General features: G+C 38.1%; 2 protein-coding genes across 9 annotated transcripts in view; one reads left to right on the forward strand and one right to left on the reverse strand.

Annotated features, from left to right (window-relative positions):
• ABCB11 (ATP binding cassette subfamily B member 11) overlaps nucleotides 1-25499 on the reverse strand; it is a 60363-nt gene that overhangs the window by 28648 nt on the left and 6216 nt on the right. The window contains exons 1-8 of one of the 5 annotated variants that reach the window (XM_048953638.1): nucleotides 19003-19117; nucleotides 12220-12322; nucleotides 7772-7793; nucleotides 6374-6421; nucleotides 6231-6279; nucleotides 4311-4552; nucleotides 2612-2699; nucleotides 1559-1692 (exon numbers count right to left, since the gene is read on the reverse strand). In XM_048953638.1, coding sequence (XP_048809595.1) covers nucleotides 1559-1692; nucleotides 2612-2699; nucleotides 4311-4552; nucleotides 6231-6279; nucleotides 6374-6421; nucleotides 7772-7793; nucleotides 12220-12295 — 659 coding nt within the window. In that variant the 5' untranslated portion in view covers nucleotides 12296-12322; nucleotides 19003-19117. Of the gene's footprint in view, nucleotides 1-1558; nucleotides 1693-2611; nucleotides 2700-4310; nucleotides 4553-6230; nucleotides 6280-6373; nucleotides 6422-7771; nucleotides 7794-12219; nucleotides 12323-15052; nucleotides 15207-19002; nucleotides 19118-25499 lie in introns of those variants that run through there. The other 4 variants (XM_048953640.1, XM_048953637.1, XM_048953639.1 and 1 more) reach the window with 4 other exon arrangements.
• Nucleotides 13-24326, forward strand: DHRS9 (dehydrogenase/reductase 9). 4 transcript variants are annotated; one of them, XM_048953646.1, is made up of 6 exons: nucleotides 13-1157; nucleotides 11729-11841; nucleotides 21136-21425; nucleotides 21833-22091; nucleotides 22895-23058; nucleotides 23918-24326. In XM_048953646.1, exons 2-6 carry the CDS (start codon nucleotides 11780-11782, stop codon nucleotides 24142-24144), a joined length of 1002 nt encoding a protein of 333 aa, XP_048809603.1. In that variant the 5' UTR covers nucleotides 13-1157; nucleotides 11729-11779; the 3' UTR covers nucleotides 24145-24326. The 4 variants fall into 4 exon arrangements, with proteins under 4 accessions (XP_048809603.1, XP_048809605.1, XP_048809604.1 ...); XM_048953648.1 differs by lacking the exon at nucleotides 11729-11841 and having other exon boundaries at nucleotides 17-1157; nucleotides 20257-21425; XM_048953647.1 differs by lacking the exon at nucleotides 11729-11841 and having other exon boundaries at nucleotides 19-1157; nucleotides 21078-21425.

Raw genomic sequence — 25499 nt, forward strand, 5'->3', positions numbered from 1 at the left:
AATAGAAAGGTCAGTGAGAGTGTATCTGCATATCTTTCCTTTGTATTGCCACATTTTGCTTTCCCTTGCAGAGGGCTTTTCCAAAAATGCTCAGTTACAGTAAGAAAACCTGGAACCTTTACAATGGCAACCGGCATTTATTTTACACATGAATACTACAGAGAAAATTCTGCCTTTTCCCAGGAAAAGCCATCCTGCCAGCAGTCTTGCTCACCGCTGTGCCCCAGCTGATGCAAAGGGAGCAGAGACATCTCAGCTGGATGCAGCCATTTGATAGTATAACTGATATGGCATATCCCCATTGTACAGCACTAACTGCAGCCTTGCTGAGGAGGTAGGAAGAAGGCTTTAACTCTCTTCATCATTCAACCTTACACCAGGCAGTTTGTTCTCTGAATATGACGGAGTGGAAAAATAGAGGGATACAGTATTGCTGGAAGTATTTGGAAAACATGACAGCTGTGTCACATGTGGGAGAGCAGTGCAATGGTTAACATAATTCAAACCCCATGCAGCTGCAGAGTTCATTTGGTCTCATTTATATATCGCCATTACAGAAAAAACATCTCAAAACAAAATAGTCATTACACTTCTGCTGCTCTTGGCTACTCTCACCCCTGAGAACAGGCAAACCGGGAGCTCTTGGAACAAAAAGGAGCAAGTGGCACTGATGTTTAAGATGCAGATTTATTAGTACAGTCCTCTACTTGAAAGAACTTTTTTTTTTTTTTTTTTGCATTCAGGAAGCTTTTAGAAGGCTCAAGACAGTGTTATCCTAACAATCAGTGAACCGGGTGTTATTCATTCAAGAAATACATGTCTGTTTCACCTTTTTAGTCATATTCCTCACAGCCAATTACATTTTGTATTTCCTCTTCATTGAAAAACAAGAAAACACAGAAAGTCATAGTTACTACTTGTCAGTAAAGACAAAAAAATTCCCTTCAACTACAGAAAATCTTTTGCAGCTGTCCCTATTATTATGCAGGCATGACAGAGCACAGGGAGCCACCTAGAGTCAGCATATTCATCTTGCAGCTTCTTTAAGTAAACAGGAACTACAAAGCAAAGAAGCAAGCCTTAAACTCAGCTTTTCTCAGAGCTAAACGTTTACCCAGACGTTTTCTCCATCTACCCTGGATCCTGGATTTCTAAAGGTAAGTGCTTGTAACTGCTGCTTTAGCAGAATATTAAGCAAGTCTCACTCTTTTCTTTCAAAAGCCAAGAGCATAGTTTGCGTGCAATTTTCCTTTCCATTAAGTGAGAAGGTTGAAACCCTTAACTCGAACGTGCTGGCAGCCTAATGGGAGACTCAGAAAGGGCTGGGTACAGGAAAAGACAAAGGAGGAGGTAGCAAAAATAAAGAAACAAACAAAAAAAAGAAATAAAATAAAGAAAACTGTAGCATAGCGCTTACTTCCAACACATGGGAGACAATTAGCCTCGTCCCTGCTCTCTATTTTGTACTAGAAGATGTTTGTTAAATGCCTAAATTGGCACTCTGGTGTCTGGAAGTGCAAAAATGTTCTATGTAGTATATTTTTTCCGGATTACTTACTCAGAAATTCTTGTGTTCAGTTCTCCTACAGACGTGCAGTCAAACCAGCCTATATCCATTCTCATAACGTTCCTGAAATAAGCTTTCCTGATTTTCTGTATCTGACGAGCTGCAGCCATAACCCAAAAGCAGATCTAGGAAGAGTATAATGCAGTTAACAAATTGCAGTGAAAAGTCTTTCTAGTTTCTACAAACAGGAAAAAGCAATTTGGCTAACATGGAAAAAAAGAAAAAAAAGTAATTTGACTATCAATAAGCTCAGCATCAGGTAAAATACATACTAGCTACACATACAGACATTGGGCTATTTTATGATCTCGATCTTTAAATAATCCAACATTTCTTAAAGCCTCTGGATGAAACTTTTATCTCGGTTTTGACAGAACTGACAAGGTCAGTCTGCACTGTTACATAAATGTCATAGGAAAACAGTTGTCCATTTGCTGTAAATAATGGAGGTACAGCAGCCATTCTACCTCAGCAAAGCACTCAGATAGCTTTTAGAAAAAAGAACGACAAGTGCTTCTTGTGATTATAAAAAGATTCAAAAGCAGTGAATTCAAGCAGATTGTACTGGAATTGTCCAAGCTTGTAGCTTATCTCAGTCATACGGTTTGAATCAGTACACAGAACATATACAGTGTGATTCTATTCCAACACCAATTTTACTCTATCACTCTGTAATATCTCCCTTACAGAAACACAGAGCTCAAGTTAGCCTACTTGTGAAACTGCATGCCCTTTAGCTATTTGCAGGAGAGCATGCGGCTTCCATAGTAACCACATTCAAGCAAATATTTCTTCTGGTGTGAAAGCAGCAGCACGCAGTCATCTCACTGGGTTAAATGCATCTGTGTACTAAGGTTTGCATGAACAAATCCTAAGTCTCAGATAATCAGATCTAAAATATTTCATCCAATAGGTTCAGAACTGAGCTTGTCTATCCTGCTAAAATACGATGTTGACTAAGCAGTTAAAGGGAATACAGTTATGACAAACTTAATTATTTAGTGATTTAAACCTTGAAATCAAAATAGAGAGCAAAATACTGACTTGGAAATATCCTAACAGAAGTACGGCACAACCAATTCCTCCATAGTAACCTGCAAAAGTGGTCATTTCTTTTTCAATGTCAAGCAGTCTAAAAAAAAATAGAAAAATAAAAAGAATTAGCAATACAGTTTTTAGTTTCTCACATATTTCTAATGTGGTGTGTCTTCAAATTTAGAGTCAAGTCAGCTGGCGAGTCAGTTTGTTTTGCTACCAGAAGCAATTTCCTGGTCCTGAGGCTATTGTTAGCAGGTGCTGGTTTGCTTGATACTCCTGTGGCACAGGGCTGGGAGCTGGCAGGTACCAGGAAATTGTGCATCCTGCAACGGCCCTACAGTGTGAAAGGGCCAGATGAGAAGCCCCACAGGTCTGTGTGTTTGGCAGCAGCACAGGTAAGAAAGGTGTTTTAGGCAGCATCTGTCAAGCAAATTTTCATTAGATGCTGAATTACCTTATTTTGTACCATTATACCAATGAATAACACTCAAATTTAAGCAGTGTTCTACAGGGAGAAATGAGGGCGGTTGAAGCATATTCACATATTACTTTCCTGCTTACCTCAAGTGATCATCTCTTTTAGCAGAAATAGTTCTATCAAATTACTCCTAATATCTGTAAAGTGCACTGAATTGCTGGTATTACACTTAGACTACTTTGAAACAAACATTTTGGTTACTTACTGGATATTCTTTTAGATATTTTTTAAACATTCTGCAGAGAGCAAGTTTATTCCGTAGGCCCAGAATTTAGTACTCTCCCATTTTAAGCCAGAAGGGAAAGTATGTACCTGACTTGATTTCCAGCAAAATACAGTCATGAAAATAAGTCAGGTGTTTAACATAAATACTTAGCACCATTTTAAATGTTTTTATGTATCCTGCCTGATAGCTAGTTGGTGCTGCAGAGGAGCAGAGGTCTGTAGCAAATTCTGTATTATATTTGCCAGTCCCTTCTCAGGGTTTAGCTTGGACAGCTTGGATCAAATAATTTGGCTCCAGCCACCTACATTTTGGAATGCAGATCACTTCCCATACGCTCTGAATTTCAGAGATCATTAAAGAAGTAAGTTTTAATTCTAATTACACACCTAATCTACTATTACTCAATGACTAGAGAACTTTTGGAACAATGTACTGAAAACCAAGCCCTAAGAACAGTTAACAGGTTCAGATTTGTCGACAGGTATGTATACATGAATGATTCATCTGGACTGTCTTTATTATAATAAACAGAAACAAAAAGGCAGTCTTAAAGGACAGTTCATCAGACCTGCCTTAGACATCTCCCATAAGCCAAGACGAATTGCATTCTAGAAGTGCACATTTCAATGACTAAAGTTTAGTTGACTTGCTCAGATGCCAGCTGGCACCTATAAGATAGACACCTTAGTGCTAACCAAAATGTCCAGAAGTCATTGTTACCTATTGGGTCATCAAAGAAAACATCAGTGATTTCAGAGGCACGCAGACATACATCATCATCACTATCACTATCAAAGAATATCCTTGCTGACATCTATAGCTGAAAGATCAAGACCCAAGCTGGACTTCTCTCCCTTCAGCTCTGAAGCAAGGCTCTGTAGCAAGAACCATCCCTCCTTTACCCATGTAAACTTCAAAGGCTGAGCCAGGTCTTTTGTAGGAATACATTCTAAACAAACCACAGTAACACAATAAAAGAAACAAGCATTTCTACTACTTACCCACATCTTATTGTGGTGTTCCTTTCATTCTGATGAACAGTACCATTAATCCACACTATGGTGTTATTTACACATGTTTTATTTGGATTTTTAAGCTCTTGCATCTCAACGTCATATTCAATGAACGTGTCTGCCATTGCACCAAACACGAGCAACATGCCTGGCTGGGCTGCTCCATGAAGAATAGCACAGAAGCTACCAACAACCATCATTAAAATTTCCAGAGGTGAAGAAAATCGAAACTAAAGAGACAGGAAAAAAAATATGGTCTCATGCTGCTTGTATGTTGATAAATCATTAATCAGGTGGATCAGATACAAAACCTTTCTTCTTAAGAGTCATCATTTCTTCAATATAGAGAGAAGAGAAATATCTCTCTCCACTCTAATAGAATTGTACCTGTAATTACCGTCTCATAAATTATGATGAACTCCCTTTAAGTATTCGACAGCAGAATCTGATCATGTGAAGGAATGTATAGAATCATAGAGTATTATCATATAATATTAATAAGGCAATATCGCTCCACATTATCATCATTCCAGACTATCTTAAGAACAGTAATTATAATCCACATATGTAGTCACCTCTGCAGTTTTCCTGTGAGAAAGGAGAGAGGGAGAAGGAAGGAATGAAAAAGCCTCAGGACATTTTGCAGGGACTCTGAACAGAACTATCCAATTTCTCAAAACTGGGTGCTGTGGTAGAAATCCACTTCAAAATTTCAGAACAAATTCTCATAGTTAATAGCCTAAATTGCATTGGTTGAACTGGGTAATTGTGCACTGAGTTGAGTCTTAATATAGGAGAAATATATAGAAACATGACTTAGCATGCAGTAAAAAAAGGGACTGAGCTAATCACTAGTGCTTACACTGGCTAAGTGCATGCACACACAGCTGGTTACTCAGCTAAGTTACAGTGACCTAAATTACTTTGGTCATGATTGTGTGAAGTCTGATTCTCGGGTTAAAATCAGGCATAAATACATAGACTAAACTGTACTTACAGAATATTAATATCAAATGCTATTGGCCAGCTAAAGAACCAGTCTAGGTTCTGTAGGTGTTATAATGCATTTGAGAGAAGAAGGGGCAGGAATTTGGAACACATATCAAAAGGGTTATTGGGACAGAAACATGATAAAAGGAAAAACAAGTCAACATACAAGAGAAATTAACAAATGGTCTTTCTTTAAAAAAAAAAAAAAAAAAAAAAAAAAAAGGAAGCACACTATCACTGTTTTGCAAACCAGAAAGCTAGTTCCTAGAGATGGAAAGACTTGTGATTCATCCTGCAACAGCCATAAGGCAGACAGGAACGCCACAGTTCTCCCCCTGGGGACCTGGGGAACATCCACAATGGCAAGCATGAACAGACTGTTCTCTCAAGCTAAGATCTGAGATACCTAGTCAGGTAAAGTACAAGCAGGATGCCACTGCTTGTGTCCAATATTATTCAGGATCATTTTAGTTTGGACACATTACAGGCTACTTGCATAAACAACATGCGATAAAAAATACTAAAAATCTCTTTGCTGCATGCTGTTGGGTTGGGTGTTTCTCTACTATGTTCATTTCAAAATTGTGACACACTCTATGGCTCTCCAGGACAGATCAAATATACGACCTATGGCTACATATACCACACAGCATTGTGCATTTCCAAGTTTTCTATAGTAACCTGCAGGTTCTATATAACATGTTTAACATATAATTATTACACAGATACTGGTAATTAATACTCAGCTAACGAAGAAATAGTTCTATTAAATTCCTACTGAATAGTAGAATTTCATGCCAAGTGGTTTAATTTCTTACAAGTTCGACTTATTCACAGCTATTCTCCAAAACACCATATACATTACTATCATTTATTCTTCAAAACCATACAGACATTTATATCCATTGCTTTCATTACCAGCTGAAAGAAGCCAACGCGAATGACGTTTTCTTTCTTTTTGGATGACCTTCAAGAACAGAAAACATACAATTACAAAATTGCATTTAGTACAGATTCTGTTCTATATGGAAAGATAGTACACAGAATTGAACTTAACTCACTTATCATTTTTCTTCTTAACAGAAGGTTCTTCATATGCATAGAAATTTCTGGCAAAGAAAGGATAATTTTTCACGTTAATTCCTCTATTCTCTCGGTTAGTTCTCTGAAATTACATATTATTTGAGACATTTTGCCAAGAAGTTTGAAAGAGACAAGCTGTTTCTTTCAGATTTCTTTGGAATCAGTGATTTTATGGTGATTTTAAAGTTTAGTTAGCGAGTTGAACAGAGGTTAGGTTAAAATGATTTAAAGCTTTATGCACTGTTTCATAATCAGCTTCTTAAAACACTATTTATTTTTGGCTTATTTAAGTCCTTATTTAAGACAGAGAAGCCTTCTTCCATTTCCCTCTTACACTATCTGAACATCCATATTCCCCTAGTAGCAACAGAATCTCACACCACTACACAGCTTCTCTTTAAGAGCTAGCATTATCTGCTGCTGCTCTATATGATCCATAAAACTCTAAATGTCTACTTGTACTATAATGGACAGCATCCATAGTATAGTAACTATCACCATCATTTATGAAGAAGTAAGGAATTTTGTATTTGGATATTTTTTTATTAGAAAGATGAATTCCAGTAGTATTTGCTGTAACCAGAACCTGGAAAGCCTGAAGGAAGCTTTATACGTGTATGTTAGAACTCCATGTGCCCAGAGAAGTTGTAGAGTCTCTTTGCCTGGAGATGTTCAAGACCCACCTGGATGCCTACCTGTGCAACCTGGCCTAGGGAGCCTGCTTTGCAGTGCGGGTGGACTCAAGGATCTCTAGAGGTCCCTTCCAGCCCCTACAGTTCTGTGATTCCATTGTTTCTATAACATTCCGAGAGAGCTTGGGTTTCGAAATAAAGGGCCATCGAAATGAAAGGACCATAGTAGATTTTGAATTCTGGGTGAGTGCTCTCTGGTATGGGCAACATGGCAAGGACAAAAATTAAGAGATGGTCTCCCTTCCCTGTGTCAAGAGTAGCTCTCTATCTGTGTACAGTGTGCCAGAAATAGCTGGCATGAATTACATACCCACTAGCATTTCCAGTCAGCTACAGAGTTGTCCCAGGATCTAGCAAGAGGCCTTCCTCTTATCCCCATTCACATCTCAGATCATAGTTGAAGATCAAGATCTCTAAGTCATTAACTGCTTAGAAGTTTATGGTTCAAATCTTAATATCTTAATTATGTCAGAAATTTGTTCACACTTATGGTCTAAAAGTTAAGCCTGAAGAGAAAGCAAACGAGGCTAATTCATATTCCTTAATTAAGGCAGATTTCCTCCTAGAGAATAGCTTCTTATTAAATACCCTATATTCTATAAGTGTGTCAATTTGATTGGATGACATTAACTTTGCTGAGTTTTCCTAGAAATATTGATTGTTGCACTTATGTATACGACTTACTCTGATTTCTTGAAGCTGTTACCTGTTAGGGAAAATAAATGCACAGTCCGGTTAATAATAATTATCATTCACAAATACCATCTTCCGTAGGTATGAAAAACAAGTCCTAGAACCCCATGGGATCTGACTGCTCCTAAGTTACAAAGCATCTTATTCCCTCTAATATATCCAATCAGGGACAAGAATTGACAAAAGTCTAAAAATGCCCTGGCAAGTTAATACCTATTTATGCCTATTTTCTCTTGAAGAAATAGTCTCAAGAGTTCAATTCCCAAGATGACAGAGTGTGTTTCATTAAATACGTTATTCATCACCAATTAAACATTTGCCACAAGTCAACATATTTCCATTGCAAACTGTTTGCCAGTATGCAGATATGTAGCTCACTTGGACACTGCCTCATTGCCAATGTGCGTTCTCTGAGAGGAGGAGCTGTAGCTCTTGCCTTCCAACAACTTAGAGACGGCAGATCCTGCAGAAAAGGGGCAGTTGTGCCCCTAGAGAGTAAGAATGGACACTGGGATACATTCTGAAAAACCATAACTTAGAGAAATTGAATTATATTACAAGATACAGTTGTGCTGTATGGCAGCTCCTTAGTTTCTAAATGGTTTTGCATTTTCCAAGGTAGCAATGCTAGAAATAAGTGGTCTGAGTTTGGGATTGAAGGAACACCGAATTACAACTCCTTTTAGGGGTTAGTAACTTTATTTGGCTTTAGCAAATAATGGTTTCATTCTGCTCTGTTTGTTACATAAGTATATCCTATGAATCCCAGACATTTCAAAGAAAGATTCATACTCGTAAAACTATTATTAGAAAGCATAATTTGGTGTTAGAAAAGAAAGAAAAATTGCTGTTCTCATTTTGTTAGAGTTTGGCAGCTGGTGACAGCTGTAATGGTTTGAAACCCTTCCTTGAGGATTTATAGAATAAGAAAAGCCTTAGAGGAAGTTTCCTCTGCAGGTTGGTAATGCCAAGTGTATTACACACACAAACACACAAAGAACAAGCTGGCTGCTGGGATGGATTTTAAAGGGAAAACAAAAGATCTGCTGAAATAGAAACTGATTTAGAGAGCAAAATAAGCATGCTTTAAAGGTGAAGAAATCTTAACCTATAAACCTGAAGAGGGAAACAAGAGCGTAGCAATGCTATTCAAGAGAACAAGGAAATATGGTACAGCTTTCATTTGCCAACAGTTTCTATGCAGGAAGAAAATTTGTAAGTACAATTGGTTAGTTCAATTTAAATACATTATCTGTACTTAAATTGAAGTAAAGAAACATATGTAATAGTTCACTGTTACAATTGCAAAATAAGAAAAATAGAACAAAGTATGATTTTCATAGCAAGTAAAAAATACGTAGGGACAATTAAACAACATATTAACCTTAGGGAAAAAGCAACGGTAATGTTTGAATGCTTTAGGAAAATTTTCAGCTTGAAAGAAGCACAGAATCTAGGGAAAGCTGCAGAAGGTGGTCAAGAATTTGAGGCTTTACTGCAGTTATGTGAACATGGTAAAAAGTAAGCCTGAGGAAATCTGATACTTAAATCAAATGAAGAAGCACTCCCAAAGGGCTCCCAAGTAAAGCTGGCTATTAACTATACCTACAGTTGCAGTGTTCTGCTGTTGATCCAGAAAGATCTAATACTTAGTAATATGTACAAGAGACAGTTATTGAAACAAACCTTGCTGGAGATTATAGAGCAGAACAGATCAGTCAGCTGGTTGCCAGGAGCATTTTAAAGCACCAATGTTTGCTTTTGGAAAGGTGCTCTACAGTTCAATGAACTGCTCGCTACATTCAGCAGAAGACTGCATTTCCAAGGAAATTGAGAAACCAGAGACAACACTTTATAAGACAAAAAAAATGCCGGATGTAAAAAGAAGAGGTTTGGTCCCAATAGAAAGTCTTTTGTTAAAGTCCCAGAAGAAGTAAAAGCAGCAACTACATTAGACAGGTTAATAGACAAGGAACAACTGTTCCAGCACAACTGGATAAATATTAGCTACCTGGGAAAATTTCTGCGAAGCTAGAACAGGCAAAAAGTTTTCTGTCCCTGAAGAAGAATGATATACCCCTTCACCTGTTCACTCCCTTTTCACTTCTCTCCCCTCTCAATAAATACTAGAGTTCAAAGTACTCCAAGAACTGAAACTGCCTTCAGCCAGCAGCCTCAGTTAAACATTCAAAACACTGCAGGGAAAGGGAGTGGGAAGTCTGTACAGCTTCAGCACACAAATAGCTGCTCATTTCAGCAGGATGCAGGGCAGCGTGCTGGGGTAGCAATAGCTGGGGAAGAGATCAGACTTCCAGAATACGTTCACGTTTATTTCTGTCACAATCATAGAGCTGTGGTTTCTGCTGCTCTATTGCAAATTTTAAAATCAGCTGCATAATCTGCCATACCAGTCTTGATTTTAGGAATACATTCAAGCTACTAAGAGAATAATTTCCCACGCTGTCTTCTTGGAAGCAGTTACAACAGATTTGAAGTTCCCAGCAAAAGCATACGCTTGACTCTTGGAAGGAGATTAGCTAGCACAGGAACAATAATTTCTGCAAAGTGCAAAGCATTTGACAAGGATGGTTAAAATCAAAGAATTATCTGACTAGTACAGGCAGATAGAAGGTGGGAACATAGCACCTTTTGCACATAAAGACCAAAAAAATCACATGTACCATCTGCTAATGGAACAGCTGCTTTTATACTTGAAGATTTTGACAAACTCTACAAAACAAAAATCAATGCAATCAAGCCCAGAGCCAGACCGAATACTCCAAATGTCTTCAGATGCTACCATCACACTCACAGTTCTATAATATGTCATATTTCAGATAAAGATTGAGAGCAAAACTCAAACAGTGAATTATAGTAGATTAGAAATCCAGACTTGGCAGTAACAAGCAACTACTAGGTATTTTAAAGTGAAGACAGATCACTGATCACTGCTGGTACACTCTACTGCCATAGAGCAGGGAAAGAGGCTTGAGGAAGTGTGTTATTAAAAAAAAAAAGTAAGTCTTGAAAAAGTTCAATTATTGGCTGCAATTTCATGATATACGTTGTTATGTGATAAATTCTTCTGCAAGCCACAATTTTAGTCTACAAAACATCACTGTAAAGTTCTCACAGAACTAAAGTTGCTGAAGGAGGACTATAAACATAAGATGTCATGTAAGCTGGGGAGAAAATATTTAACATAACGCAAATTAGTGTGATTTCTCTTCTGATATTTTTGTTAATGAAAAGTACCTCCAAGAAGGCCTTTGAATGTTAGTCTGAACACAGTTCAATTTTCTCTCAGTAATCTCTCATAAAATAAAATCCCTACGGTCTTCATCACTATCCCATCTGACTGCTCTAAAAAGCTGATGAAGTAAAAGGAAAAAGAGAACCCAAGATAAAAAGTTACTCATCAATCTGTTTTGTTCAGAGCCTGCCCAAACCACCTATTTTTTTGATGAAGCAGGTGTAACTGGGAGTGAATGCCATATTTGTAAATCCCAATAAGGCCCACGTTATTACAGGGGCTATTTTTGCATGACCTCAAGCATTTTGTTATTCCCTGGGAGAAGATTTTTAATGAAAGCTCAAAGAAATCCAGAGTTAGGCACAGCTGGCAGGGATTTTGAAAATACAGGCTTAGATGCTTACTTAGGCAATCTGGTGATACTTGAGTTACAGAATCTTCTTGCAGACCCTTTTTACTCTACGTAGGGTGCAGATACAGATGTACATTGAATTGTACTGCACTTTATTTTCCCTAATGTGCTATTGCTTGGCTTTGCTATGCATTATGCATTTAACGTAAAATTGCAATGCCTCTCCCTTTGTCTGCTCTTCTCAAGTCTTACAAACAGAATTCAAAATATTTATGTAGCAATTTCTCTTCATTTTTTCTCCTACCTTACTCTTGCTGCATTTGCATATACAAACTGGAAAAAGGCACATTACCAGAGAAAAATGGAAGAGGAAAAACTCTGATGAAGAAAAAGAATGCAGATTCTTGACATGAGATGTACACAGAGCAATATCTCTTCAGTATTCTGCCTAAAGAGGTATGGCTGCACATACACATTTATTGAACGAACCTCTAAAAACCAGGGAAGACAAGTTTCTATCCATTTACTTGTACACCAAGACACTGAGTAAGCAGTGCCTTGGTACCTAAGGATACCTAAGAACTTAGGTAGACATTTTGAATATGTGATAAGAAAATATCATCCAAAGGGAGAAATTGTTATAAACAGCTTTTTCAGAAAGGCTCTGCAGACAGCACACCTGTAGGTTCACAGAACAGCAGCGGGTACCACATAACTGTATTTATTCCACAGACTATTACCTTTGTATTCTATATGACTATTAGCTCCACTTAGACCACCCACCACCTCTTCTATGCTTAACAAAATCAGGCGACTGAAGAATAAACATCTTACTTTTACCGTCCAAGTCAAAAGCATAGTTATCTTCTCCCAGTTTCTTCATGCTACGCAGAATAACAGGATCAGACATGATGATTAGATGATCAAATCAAAAATCCTTAAGAGAAGGGGGTGGAGAAAAATAGCATTAGTAAACATTAGTCCTTGAAAGTACAACTATATTACATTAGACTCCTGTTTAACTCAAGTTTTGCCATCATCCCAAGGCAATGCCACTGATTGCAGTGCAAATTCTAAAAGTGGAACTAGAGTAGCAAAACACATCAGAGAAGTATGTCCAAGCCAGCCCAAAGTGCAACTCCTTCAAAAAGCTTCAGTACCACCTCTGCCTTAAATGAGCTGCCCCAATGGGCTTTGCAGTTTGATGCAAACAGCCCTCTTGCCATCAATGGCCATATTAAAATCAACTATTGGTTTTCTGTAGATGCCATCCAATGGATTACATTCCAAGATATTAATAACAGATCTTGCTCCGTTACAAGGGAGCAGTGGGCAGAGACCTGCTCTGCTTTGTCCCAGCCCGGCCCAGCTGCTGCTGATCACTAAGACCATGACACGGGAAACCCTCCTCATTTATCATCTGTTCCTAAATTTTACACGTATATCTCTAGCACAGGAATGATCAGGAAGACAGGATGTAAAGGCCTAATTCTTCTGGTTAATTCTAAGCATCCAGGGCAGAATTTAATTATTCTTCTGTCATTTTAACGGATATTTATCAAAGATGCCCAATGACCTCCAGGAGCATTACAGTGCTCCACTATCCTTATTGCTAAAATAAACTCTTCCTAATGTCGAATTTGAATTTTACACGTCAGAATTTACGCCCATTGCTTCTTGTGCAATAGGGAAAAAACAGTTCTCTTCCACTTTGCTTGTTCAAACAATCCTAAAGATGCAGAAGTACCTTGAGGGGAGGAGAAAAAAACAACATAGGAAGATTCTCAGTGAGCTCACTTCTGGCAGTTTTCTCAATGATCACATTGTCAAGACTATTTATTTTAAGCATGAATTCAGGTGAGAGGTTAGAACTAGAGATCCCAAGACATGATCTCTCTGCTCCACTTACAAAATATAACAAGTTTGACAGTGGTAGCACAGACTGGCCAACACTTCACAGTGAAGTAATTCTAAGGAAAACACAGCTTAAATATGCAATGAGCCTATGGCTTGTCAGCCTTTTAATCCTGGATAGGTGTTTTTAGTTCATCTTTAAAAAAAAAAAAAAGTAACACAAAACTTATTTAGAAGTTTTAAAGAAAATTATGTGCGAGAAAGACTATTTTTATTACTTACAGACTTTTGTTCAGAAAATTAAATCATCATTCACTCAATTAATAGCACAGCAAATAGAAATATCAACAACACAAGTTTTCTACTACAAAAGTTCATCACAATGGTAATTTTATCAGCCGTTTGTCCTTACGCAGAAGCCATAATTTGTTCCTAAATCTAGTAAGCACTGCTTTGCTTTGTTTAGCAAACAATTGAAATGTACAAAGTTGATCTAACAGCTGATTTTACACTGAAGTCAGTGTTACTGAAATTGTTTCCCAGATTATAAAATAAGTAAAAGTGCATTTCTGTTTCAGAATGATAAAAGATGATGTCATGCTGTAGGTTGATGAAAATGGCAGAAGTAAAGCAAAGCCCCGTCATTCTCTGCCTCATCCTCTTTTAAGTATTTATTATTTGACCTTGTAATCATAACATCTATATAAAATTTTGTGATGGAACACTGTAAAAATCAATTTGTCCTTGCAATGCTGGCATAGAGCATGATGCTGGGAAGTCTCACTTTAGTGCTTGCTTTGACACCATATTTTAACATTATGACATATATGACGATTTTTTATTTTTTTTAGTCTGAATTCTGATGCTGTCTTAAATGGGAAAAGTGGGAGAAAAAAGATGAATGACTAGAGTAGGGATTCTTGTTACAAACACTCACTAGAGCTAAACTTTCTGGAATTGTCAAAATTTGTCAATTAAAAAAAAAAAACGTGACTGTTCCACATTTCTGAAAGAAAATACACTTTTTCCTTCCTGAGGTTCAGAACATAAAATACTATCCATATTCTACCACAGCCAGCAGGCATCATTCATTACCTTACATTAATACAGAACAATAGCATGCTGAATTAGAATATTGAAACAACATTCCTTTGGGTCTGCAAGTTCATATGGGGACCATTTACACCTTGAAAAATTATGATGCTGATGTCTCCATTAAGAGTGATTTAGATAACAAAAATCAGAGATAACAGAAGATTACATCATCCAATCTACCTGAGAGTGCTAAATAAAAACTAGCAACAGAGAATATGTCAGAAAATTCCCTTGAAGTGAATTTGCAAATGCAAACCAGCGAAGTAAATCCACTACCAGCAAAGTTATGACTGCTGGGGTTTTTATAAACAATTACATTTAAGGAAAAAATCCAGATTTTAAAGAGAAATCATTTGAAAATGCAAACAAAGGAATGCTATAGAATAAAACTATATTCAGACCTTCTCCAAAACCATATGAAATCTTTTTCAGATCAGATCTTTATGCAGAATAGATCCTCATTTGACATTACGGTCTTTCCTTTTCTGTTTAAATCCTGGTTGATCAGACATTAATGACAGCATACATGCAGAAAGACACACTGCTTCAAAATATAACTTGAACAATTTATCCATCATAGTCCCAATTCAAAAAACACTAATTGCGCAGATTAAATTTAGTATTCAACTTGGATTATTTTGAAGGAAAAATACAGGCACCCTTCAGTTCAAGAAGTTTCATCAGTAATCACATTAAATGTGATGGATACGTTACTCACCTGTGGCTGCGAGAGAACATGAAGAAAATTGGAAGAATCCCGTTCAATCAGTGAAGCACCCAAACACTTCCCATCGTGTTTTCATTACTCTAACCCATCTTTAAATTGAGCATTGGCTATTTGCACCTGGGTCAATAACCTTGTGGTCACACTGGTTACAGTTCATTGACACTTAACGGCGGGTTTAAATTTGACTAATGTAATCTCACAACTTCAAGTCAGACCTCTTGGAAAGCAATTATACATGAATAGACCAGAGAATTCTCTTACCAAAAAAAAAAAAATTATTCACAACGAACGTATGGAAAGAGACTATTATAACTTCATTTTATGCTATATCACAGTATAGAATTACTGTATTAGCTACGTGGTTTCTAATCCACAGCTCACCCCAATTCCACAGCTATGAAATTTTTTACAACTTCTCCTTTAAAAGATGAATATTTTTAAGCAAGGAAAACACTTAGCAATAGTGAATTCTCATTGGAGATGGTCTCTCGGTGGATTTTTCAATAAGGGACTTTGGTGAGGACAATGCTGTGGCCCCAACCAATGACATCTGCAGGGTTTAGAGAGAAATAACAAGTACGGTTTAGTTCTCCTCTGAAATCAGTTCTCATTACAGAGATCTTTGTTTGACATGATAAGATGGAAAGGTAACACCTTAATCTTAGTCACTGTTGGCTTCCCCTCAGGTCTGTGCCATCAGACTTTCCATGACAAACCTCCTGCAAAAAAGTGCCTCAGGATCTAACATAGCTCACCCGAACTCTATTTTTCTAGTTTAGAATCAGTCCCATGCACTTAGCAACAGCATTATCAAACCTGCTGTCATCTCCCACTTTCATAACAAAAAGTGTAGACAATAAGTCTACATCTTTGCTAATGCATGCTGCATAACTTGGTAAATAACACTGAGATAACATCACAGAACTGATTATTTCATCCACCATACATTAGAATCATGAGAAAAAATAACTCCATGCAGTGCAGGGCATACAGGTGGATTGGATAGAAGGAAAATGATACAGCAGAGAAGACATTATCCCCCAGCAATTTCTCCAGGACCACTGTGTCCAAAGGTCATACAGTTGCACCAGTTTTCCTTTCCAAAGCACTCAACCAAAGTCACACTTAAACACAGTCCAGCATCTCCAGTTCAGTCTTGGTTTTACAGAGTACAGTTTAAACTATACACAAATTACTTCAGTCTTTCCACTTAAAGGCTTTGCTAGTGAAGTGGATGAAGACAGTGATGGATTGGAGCTAACACCACAGACTACCTTAGTTCTTGCAAAGGACTCCGCTAAATCCCCACTTTTCTCAACTTGTTAACATAGAAAGTCCTGAAGATTAATAAATTCTAACCTGACTTTATGACACGGGCCAGAAAAAAATGAATGCATGCTGAAAAACCATCCACCTGTGCATGGAAGGTAGAGAACACAAAGCATTCTGTTTTGGTAATACAGAGTCACCTTCCTGATTTACAACTACAAGTGGAAAAACTGCAGTCCCCTCCATCTTTCTTGCATTTTGCCACCTTCTGATGTTCTGGGAAGAGAAAACTCTCTATTGCTAAATTCAGTCCTACAGATGCTTCACTGAAAGATGAAAGCAACAGAAGGAACAGAGAACAGATGCTCCCATTCTTGCATTCTGATAGGGAACACATGCAGGATCTCCAAACCAAAATAGGCAATGGATATTTACTTCATGAAACATAAGCAGTAGTGTCAGGCTAAGTCCCCTCGTCCTGCCCTGAGTTGAAGGGGAAACATTCTGATTACAGTTCACACATTCTTACACTTCTTTACGCAGGAAGAAAAAGATTACAATTCATTGAGCCAACTGCAGTAAAATAATTGCTTCTTCTTTGAGTAGATGTTTATGCCAGTATACTATCAGAGTTACCCTCTTTTCAGGATATTTTCCAGCAATGCACAGGGAGAAGTGAATAAAAATGACTCTTATTTATTCCTGAGCAGATAATTTCTGTAAGAAATTAAAGTCAAAGTGCTCTTTTGGCACTTTGACTCCTCAGCTTCAAGCTGCAGTCTACAACATACTGATTTTTATCACAGTACTGAACAGAGCTAGTAGAACACAGCTAGAAATTGAATAAAAAACACTTCCAAAGCTTCATAAAGATAGTCAGAAATTTAGCACTGTATGCTCACAGTAGCAGGTGACTATACTTTTCTACCAGGTAAATAGATTCAATCTGCCACTGCAGACTGAGGTGTCAGATGTTCAGCTTGTTTCAGTGTTTTGTGATTGAGGTACATATGCAAATAAAGCAGTCTGGACTAGTCTGCTGGACAGAAAGCATGGAGCAAATAGCTTTTTACGCTTCATTAATTTATTTGGTAGGCATTCACAACCAAATTAATTTTTATAGCTAGCATACAGTAGTCCCCAGGCCGAGGAGCCAAACATGAGATGACTTTCTCCTGTGTATAATATCCCCATCTGAACTGTGCCACACTGATATAGCACTTCAGATGGTGAGAAGTACAAAGCAGACCTCAATCTTATAGTACGCTTCTGCTTCTGCACTGTGCTTTATCTTCCCTTCTTCCGATCCTTTAAAAACAAAGCAAACCAATTTGTTGTCATCTTTATTTCTCCAGGTGTTTGAACGTATTTCTTATTGTTTTTCGCTCCACTTTTTTTTTTTTAACCTAAATAATATTAAGTTGAAGCGAACTCTCAATCTTTCTTCTGGTACCCTGAACTACGGGAAATTTTAGTTAAAATGCAGTTTTGATACAGTTTGCAGACTGAAACATTAGTCAGAAGACTTCAACACCTGTTACTGGAGCATCCATTGTTACATATTGTTTACAAAATTCATTTGAAAAAAAGAAATGTCAGTAATAAAGATATTCAGAAGACACAGACAACAAAATCAGGCCAAAAGAGAACAGCCTTCTCTCAGACTCTGATCAGGGCAAAACCTAGAGGATTTAAGAAGCTGTAGGAACAATCAATATAGGCACAAAGCTGGTCAGGTTGGAAAGTACCCACATTCTATGTCTTCATTCTTTTCTTGGCACACAGCATTTATACAAACACAACATAGCATTCACTTTGTACAAAGCAGAATGAATTTTACATGGAGTTTGCTGATTTGAGATTTATGCTATTAAAAAGGAAATTACGTAAATCTTTTGAAAAAGTTACTACCTTTTCCAAAGAAGATCTTTAACAAGTATTCTACGCACAAACCTGCTTTCTGCACCTAAGACAAAAGTAAGACTTCCTCTTTCAATGGGTTTTATCATTTTTGCTGCAAACAAAAAGATCTTTGTTGGCAAGAAACCATCTTCCTGTTTTGTAAACAGATTACATTTCTTCATAATGAAATGGCAAATTGTTGACACTTTTCTTACAGTGAAACAAGGAAAGTACCTCTGGGTAAATGGGTTTGTTTATGTGAGTGTGATTTTCCCTTGCTATGGAAAGTATAAAGTCCAAACTGGTGATTGTCTGGTGGATGCTTTCAGGTGGGAAGCTAGCACACAGAATTAAAGAAACATTTCTTCTTCCATGGTTAAGTCTGTTTAGCCTCACTAAGTCATACTGTGTTTATGTCTTAGTCACAAAAATACAGTATCGTGGAATTGCAAAACAATGTCTAGAGCTGGTCCCACAAGTAGGTTAGGAGGCAGGCAGCAAGGCAATTACCTCTAGTTACTTACTCTATTTCTATAGTTACTCTCGCCACCTGCTATTGAAATATACTTGAAGCAGGACATGCATTTGCTTCTCCCTTTGACCTAATCAAAATTTGGCAGCTGGTGTTTTTGCCATTTCAAACCTTTGTGCAAACAAAAATAGCAAAGGCAGGTTCAAGACTTCAAGAAGCAAAACAACAAAACCTGTAAATTTTATCAATTCAATGCAGTGAAAGTAAAACAAAAACCCTTCAGAAAGTTGTTGGTTACCTCAGCTGTTCTTCTCACAGGATAGCATCTCACATGGGCTTGCCTGTCCTCAGCACCTCAGCTCTCCTAGATGCTTCTGGAACGTTCTGGGGGCTTCTGACCCAGTGCCTCCAGGAAACTAAAGGAAAATATAATTTTTCTTGATTTAGCCTTTTGTTTTTGTGCTCCTTTTGTTTGTGGCTCCTGAAACAAACACAGATTTTTTGCTTACTTCTGCAGATCTTAGATCTGCTGCCTGAGGGCCAGTGTTGCACCTCTCAATCTCACCTGTAAGCTGGAGTTGGAAACACAGCCTGTACACAGCACTCTTAAAACACTATCATTACAGCACTTTGTTAATCTGATAAAGTCTTATCAGCCCACCGACGAACCATGAGACCAGAATTTAGCCTCACACTGCACTGCCAGTTGTCCCATGTTAGCAGATGTGCCTGATTCTGTGGAAAAAAAAACAACGCCTGGCTGAGCTTTGTCTTCCAGCAGCCTAGCTGGATTGGCCGTTACTTTTATTTACTGACCAGATCACAGGTCCAAACTGTGCTTTTCTTCCATTAACCTGCTCTCTCTTTACTTAGCACCTGTGTCACAGCTGAAGCAGCACGTGAGGAAACGCAGCCCTGTGTCCCGCTGCTCCCTCGGGCTGTCCTTGCTGCAGCCCCAGCTTCCCGCCTCACTGCTCAGAAGGGGCGCGTGGACACGTGGCGGGGCTGCGGCCATGCAGGCAGGGCTGGCAGGAGCTGCAAAAGTAAAGAAGGAAGAAAGGGATGGAAACCAGTCGCTCTGCTGGGTCTTGTCCTAACAAAGCAACAGTGAAACACCACTCAGGGAGAGCAGCTGCCTAATTACCTCACCACGCTTTCTGCTATACTGATGCTGCAAAGGAAGTTAAGCAACGAAACCCAGCAACTGTGCACTGCAGCTTTTGCAACACTGTGGGTCACTTCCAGCCCGCACACAGAGCTGGTGTAAGCAAGCACCATGAGCAGCCACAGTGCTTGCAAGGGAAAATAATGTGATACTGTATTCAACTTCAACACTTTTGAAACAGTGAATGATAAATTATTTTTAAAATAAAAATATTAAAAAATGTGTTTCAAAATACTTTTAGAAGAAACATATAAAATAAAAATCTTGTGTGTCAGAGCAGAAAGCAGTTCTATCTGCAGAAAATAACATCAATGTCCCTGTTCCTATCAGAGTGCTTAAAAACATGACAGACGTTTGCAATTTCCTTTTAATTTTTTTTTTTGCCAGAGGAGAATTTGGCCATTGTAAATGCAAACTTCTTTGCACCTTGCCCTGCAGAGATGGACTGCTGGTAGGTAAGGTTTGTAAAGATCTGCAGTCTCTTACGTCAATTTCAAATCATTTTTTTAGCAGATTGCACTAGGTGCTTTCTGGGCATAAGCGTTTATGAAGACATGTAACTGAATTGCTTTCTCTAAGTGAAAATTCATCCATCACCAGCTGCTACTTACAGCTTTACTATTAAGTCAGTTGGAGCACAACCATAGGTAGGGAGCTCTTCCCAAACATGGTTTGCAGTGCTGATGCTCCTGAAACAAATACAGATGCACTGCTTCTCAAGAGTCTGGCATTGACAACAGAGGATTTTAGTAAAAGAAAGTAAATCACTTTTCCTGCCTAACCTTACTGAAGTATCCATAGAAAAGGATGATTCTGTGTGCTGCTGATCTTGATTTACCTTTTGTTATCAGCTGTCCCAGTCTTTTTCTGCGAACTGACACTAAATGCAAACATTTCTGTAGGTTTCGATGCAAACGTTTCATTTTTGCTACTCTTCTCTAGAGGGTGTTTCTGCCAGGTATGTTTGATGGGAGCTGACTGACACAGTAGCACCTAATAATATACATTATGCTGTGTAACTCTCTTACAACATATCTCAAGTTCTCATTTTTGCTCAAGGATTTTTAGTTGTATTTCTAGCACAAACAAGATGCAACTTCTGTGTTGTGCCCACTTCTCTGAACAGCTGCAGTTATCCAACTCGAGGAAAAGAAAAAACAACAACCAATTATACCTTTAAAACTATCAGCTTTTCTTTTTCATTTCAGAAGAGCGAGTCCAGAAGACTTCAGTAAAAATGTTTTTCTATATACTACTCTTTCTCAGCATCAGCTCTCTGTGGTGGTACTGGAAGGCAAGAAATGGGGCAAAAGTTGCAAACCTCACTGGCAAATATATATTCATCACTGGATGTGACACAGGATTTGGAAATATGGCAGCAAAGACTTTTGATAAAAAGGGATTCCGTGTTCTAGCCAGCTGCCTGACTGAAACTGGAGCCAAGGAGCTACAAGCTGCAACTTCCAATCAGCTTCAGACAGTGCTGCTGGATGTGAGAGATTCAAACAGCATTAAGAAAGCAGCAGCGTGGATCAAAGCTGAAGTCCAGTCAGAAGGTAAGCGCCAGGCCATTTGCCTTTATAAAAAAAATTTAGATAAAATAAGTGAGTTTTCCCCAAATTAGTGTGATATGTTCACCGTTTACTCTAATTACTGCTAACTTTGAGCCTTAAATCTGGTCTATTATGACATACCACAGTACTTAATCCTAAATTCCAACTTCCACGTGACCTTTCCTCTCTTTGTAAAATGACTTACAATTTGTTTGAATTGTGTTTTCTCAAAACTGTGCCAAGTTTTCAGCCAAAAGAATTTTTTTCTGCCCACAAAAAACAATTAGTAGTCGCAATAGATTCACTGCCATTTTGGTCCATCACTGCTCCTGTAAAGTCACACACAGTTCAATTAATCTACCACATTAGGTGAAAATTGCTTCCTAACTTTCTTCTTTTTTTCCTTGCAGGTCTCTGGGGACTTGTTAATAATGCTGGAATTATGGGGCCAACTGCTCCTACAGACTGGTTGGATATTGAGCATTTTAGAGAGCCAATTGAAGTTAATTTAATTGGACTCATAAATGTGACATTAAATATGCTTCCCTTGATAAAACAAGCAAAGGGAAGGATAGTAAATGTATCCAGTACTGGAGGTCGGCTAGCATTCTGTGGTGGAGGCTACTGCCCTTCAAAGTTTGGGGTAGAAGGATTTAATGACAGCTTAAGGTATAACACTCACCTGCAAGAAAAAGACCACTCTTCATTTTCTAAGGCTAACAGATGACTGAAAACCTGCACATGCAGAATAGAAGCTGATTTACATGTCTGACACTTGATATAAAACTTAAATATATTATACAGTTTGGGATAAGTCTTCTTGAAAGTACCTTTATTTCAGCATAGATTATGTCACTTTTGAAATCTAAGATACAAATCCTGTTAGACACATAAGGATGGTATTTTTGTATATCTATAAGTAAATTCTCGTAATTTAGTTACTCATGGGGGCCTTATTGGAGAAGAGATTCCACTCAAGGGAACTGAGATGTCTCTGCAGGAAAAACCTGATCTCCTATAAGCGTATGCCCTATTTCTAAGTGTTTATAAGACACACACACAGCAGACAATTATGAGATGTGGCCAGAAGAATCTGTACCAGTTTGGAGAATTAGATGGAGATCAAGAGGGGTTCATTAAGACATGTAAAATGGCTCTGGATACTTACATTTAGGCAGTCAGATGGTCTTACAGGCAAGTCTGACAAATTACAAACTACTGGAAGGGGAACTGGGATATGAAATACAATATGCTAGTCATTGTCCATACATGTTCACACTCAGTGAAGCAGTTAGGAGAGTTCATCCCTCTCTCATTTAGGGATAATAGGCTGAAAGTTCACACCTGTGCTTTCCACACAGTACTTAGATGTTGACATGTAATGTAAAGACAGAAATAACAGTACAGAAAAAACATCCCACCATATCGATAAGAATTTCTAATGCAATTAAATTGCTGGGCTGTCTTTGCAGAAGAGATATGAAAGCTTTTGGAATTAAAGTTTCCTGCATTCAACCTGGGCTGTTCAAAACACCGCTAACGGATCTGGCAAAGATTCGGAAAGAGAAGGAGGTTATTTGGGATCGGCTTTCCCCCGACACTAAAAAGCAATATGGAGAGGACTATTTTCAGAAAGGTGAAGTAATTTCCAGGCGTTTTACTAAAAGCAGCAATGTACTTCTCGCTGAGAAAGCCTTCAAAGTAGCTTTATATCTTCTAATCACTATGACTTTTTGAAAAGATTGCATGTTAACAGTTACTCTTCAAATGCATCTGCATCACAATATGGCTATTCACACAAAAACTTGTGCAATGAAACTTTATTCAGATCTCAGTTAAAGATTAATTATTTGCGTTGGCATGTAGCTTTTGAGCAAACTCCAAGGCAAAAAAACATTCATCTAATGATGTAACTAATGTGCTGGCAGTGTTTTTCTGTTACTATTATTTATTTAGTAATCAAATAGGAGTAACTTCCTTTTGCTTCTACTATCCCCAGCAGTAGTTATGCCATGCAGAAATTGTCTGACAGACAGTTCCTGAGGTGCCTGCTAACACCTTCTTGAACAGAAGCTACTTGTCTTTGGGCTTTTTGTTCCTCAAGTTTCTTTAGTACAGTTGCATTTCACAGATTTCTGCAAAGCAATTACCTTACTACAAGAGACTTAGCACCACAGCGTTTCTATTTCCATTTGCCTCTTACACAGTTAGGTTTATTCTGAGATACTATCATTGCTAGTTACTTGGGGAATACCTACGCGATTTTGCCATTGCTGTTTCACAGTGAAGAGAACCTAGGCTGCTCTTGGGGTAAACTGTATCACAGGTCATTATGGACAGGGTAGTTGATCTTCAGAAATTACTATGAATTCTTCTAAAACAAGAAACAAGAAATACCAACTCCTTAGTGAAATTTCACAAATCAACGTGGGATAGAGAGTTAAAAGTCACTTTTCCTGGCTGTCACTGAATGATCTTTTGTTTGAGTTTTACAGATGCAGCAAAGAAAGAAAAGCTCTCAGATGCCTGTCTTAACACTGACATCTCACTGGTCGTTGAGTGCATGGAGCATGCTCTAACAAGCCTCTATCCATGTGCCCATTATGTAGTTGGCCAGGATGCCAAGTGGTTTTGGACTCCTCTTTCAAGAATGCCTGCAGATGTACAAGACTTCTTACTTCTGAGAAACAGAGAAAAGCCTGCAGTTTCCCATAGAAATTAAATCTTTGTCCATATATTCCCTGTTGCATACAGGGCTGATTCCACACGACCTGTCTTTTATATTAACATGGTACAAACCGTACCTGAAATGCACCCTCACGTCCTATAAATGTAAGAAATACAGCTACTTCTCCAAAATTTGTTACTATTAAAAACAAAACAAATAAATAAAAAACACCCTTACTTCTTTCTTTTTTGTTTTTGTTTTTGAAGTACAGCATGCTAAATCCTTAGGATCTCTAATGTCCAGGTCTTCTCTGTGTTGCAAAAGGATCCATAGATACAAAAGTACATCATAGATAGGACTACAGGAATCCAATACCTGCAGTTTAGGTAACTAAGAACTACGTATTTTGTTGAGGTTTTTTTTTTTTTTTTTTTTTTTTTTTTTAAATTCAGACTTCAAGTCTGAAACATTGTATATTTCAGCTTAACAACAATGGCCCTGTGTTTTGTGAGGTGCAAAGCAGCTCTTTCCTTGCTCAGCTCCTGACACAAGTGCCTGCTATGATCTGGCACTGCTGCAATTCATCATGACAAAGCTGCCACAGAATGCAGAGGTGTAATCTCAAGTCTGCAGCTGCACATTGCTCAGGAGTTGTTTCTTACTCCCATGCAAATTGGCCAGTGACAAAAAAAAAAACCATTTTCCCCACGCTGATCAATTCACATTAACACAGCCAAGCTGAAGAGCAAGCTACCCAGTGGCAACCCTAATATTGCTGGTTTTCAATTTAGATTTTTTAAAGCTTCTAAAATACTTTTTCTGTTTTTCTCAGTGCAGCTTATACTCAGTGCGGTCATCTCATTTATAACTGTTATCTGAAAAAGTCATTCTTTCCAAAGCAGATTTAAGGTAAATAGCCCTGAACTAACTATTCCTACAGAGGCAAATAAATAAATAAGATGTTTTTCTATAAAGAAAAGTAATAGAAAATCAGTGTAAGTCAGAGCTGCCATAGCTGTCTAGGGTGTTACTGGCTCACCTGACCCAATTCACACGAGCCATTAGCTTTCCAGGTAGAGCTCAGGGTGTCCCTATGACTGAAATTTGTGGCTCCTGCAGAAGCAGCAGCATCAGGCCCTCATTATGTGAACTTAGCAGAGAACTTGGTGTCATTCTCACAGTCTCTTTCTCTCTCCAGAAGTTAAAGTATATTTTTCCATCAAGGTTACACAACTGACATTGAATAGGAAAATAAGTATAGAATGGCAGCGGCTGCTCTGATCTGTATCAGGTTTAGGGACTGAAATTTGGTTGACTTACATCAGCCCTTGTCAGACCACAGGTCCACTGTCAGCTGCTGCAAGACTACAGCACTGCAGCGATTAACATCTGAAGTAAAGTTCAAAAAG

The sequence above is a fragment of the Lagopus muta genome, chromosome 8 (genome assembly GCF_023343835.1).
Source record: "Lagopus muta isolate bLagMut1 chromosome 8, bLagMut1 primary, whole genome shotgun sequence".
Lineage (NCBI taxonomy): Eukaryota > Metazoa > Chordata > Aves > Galliformes > Phasianidae > Lagopus > Lagopus muta.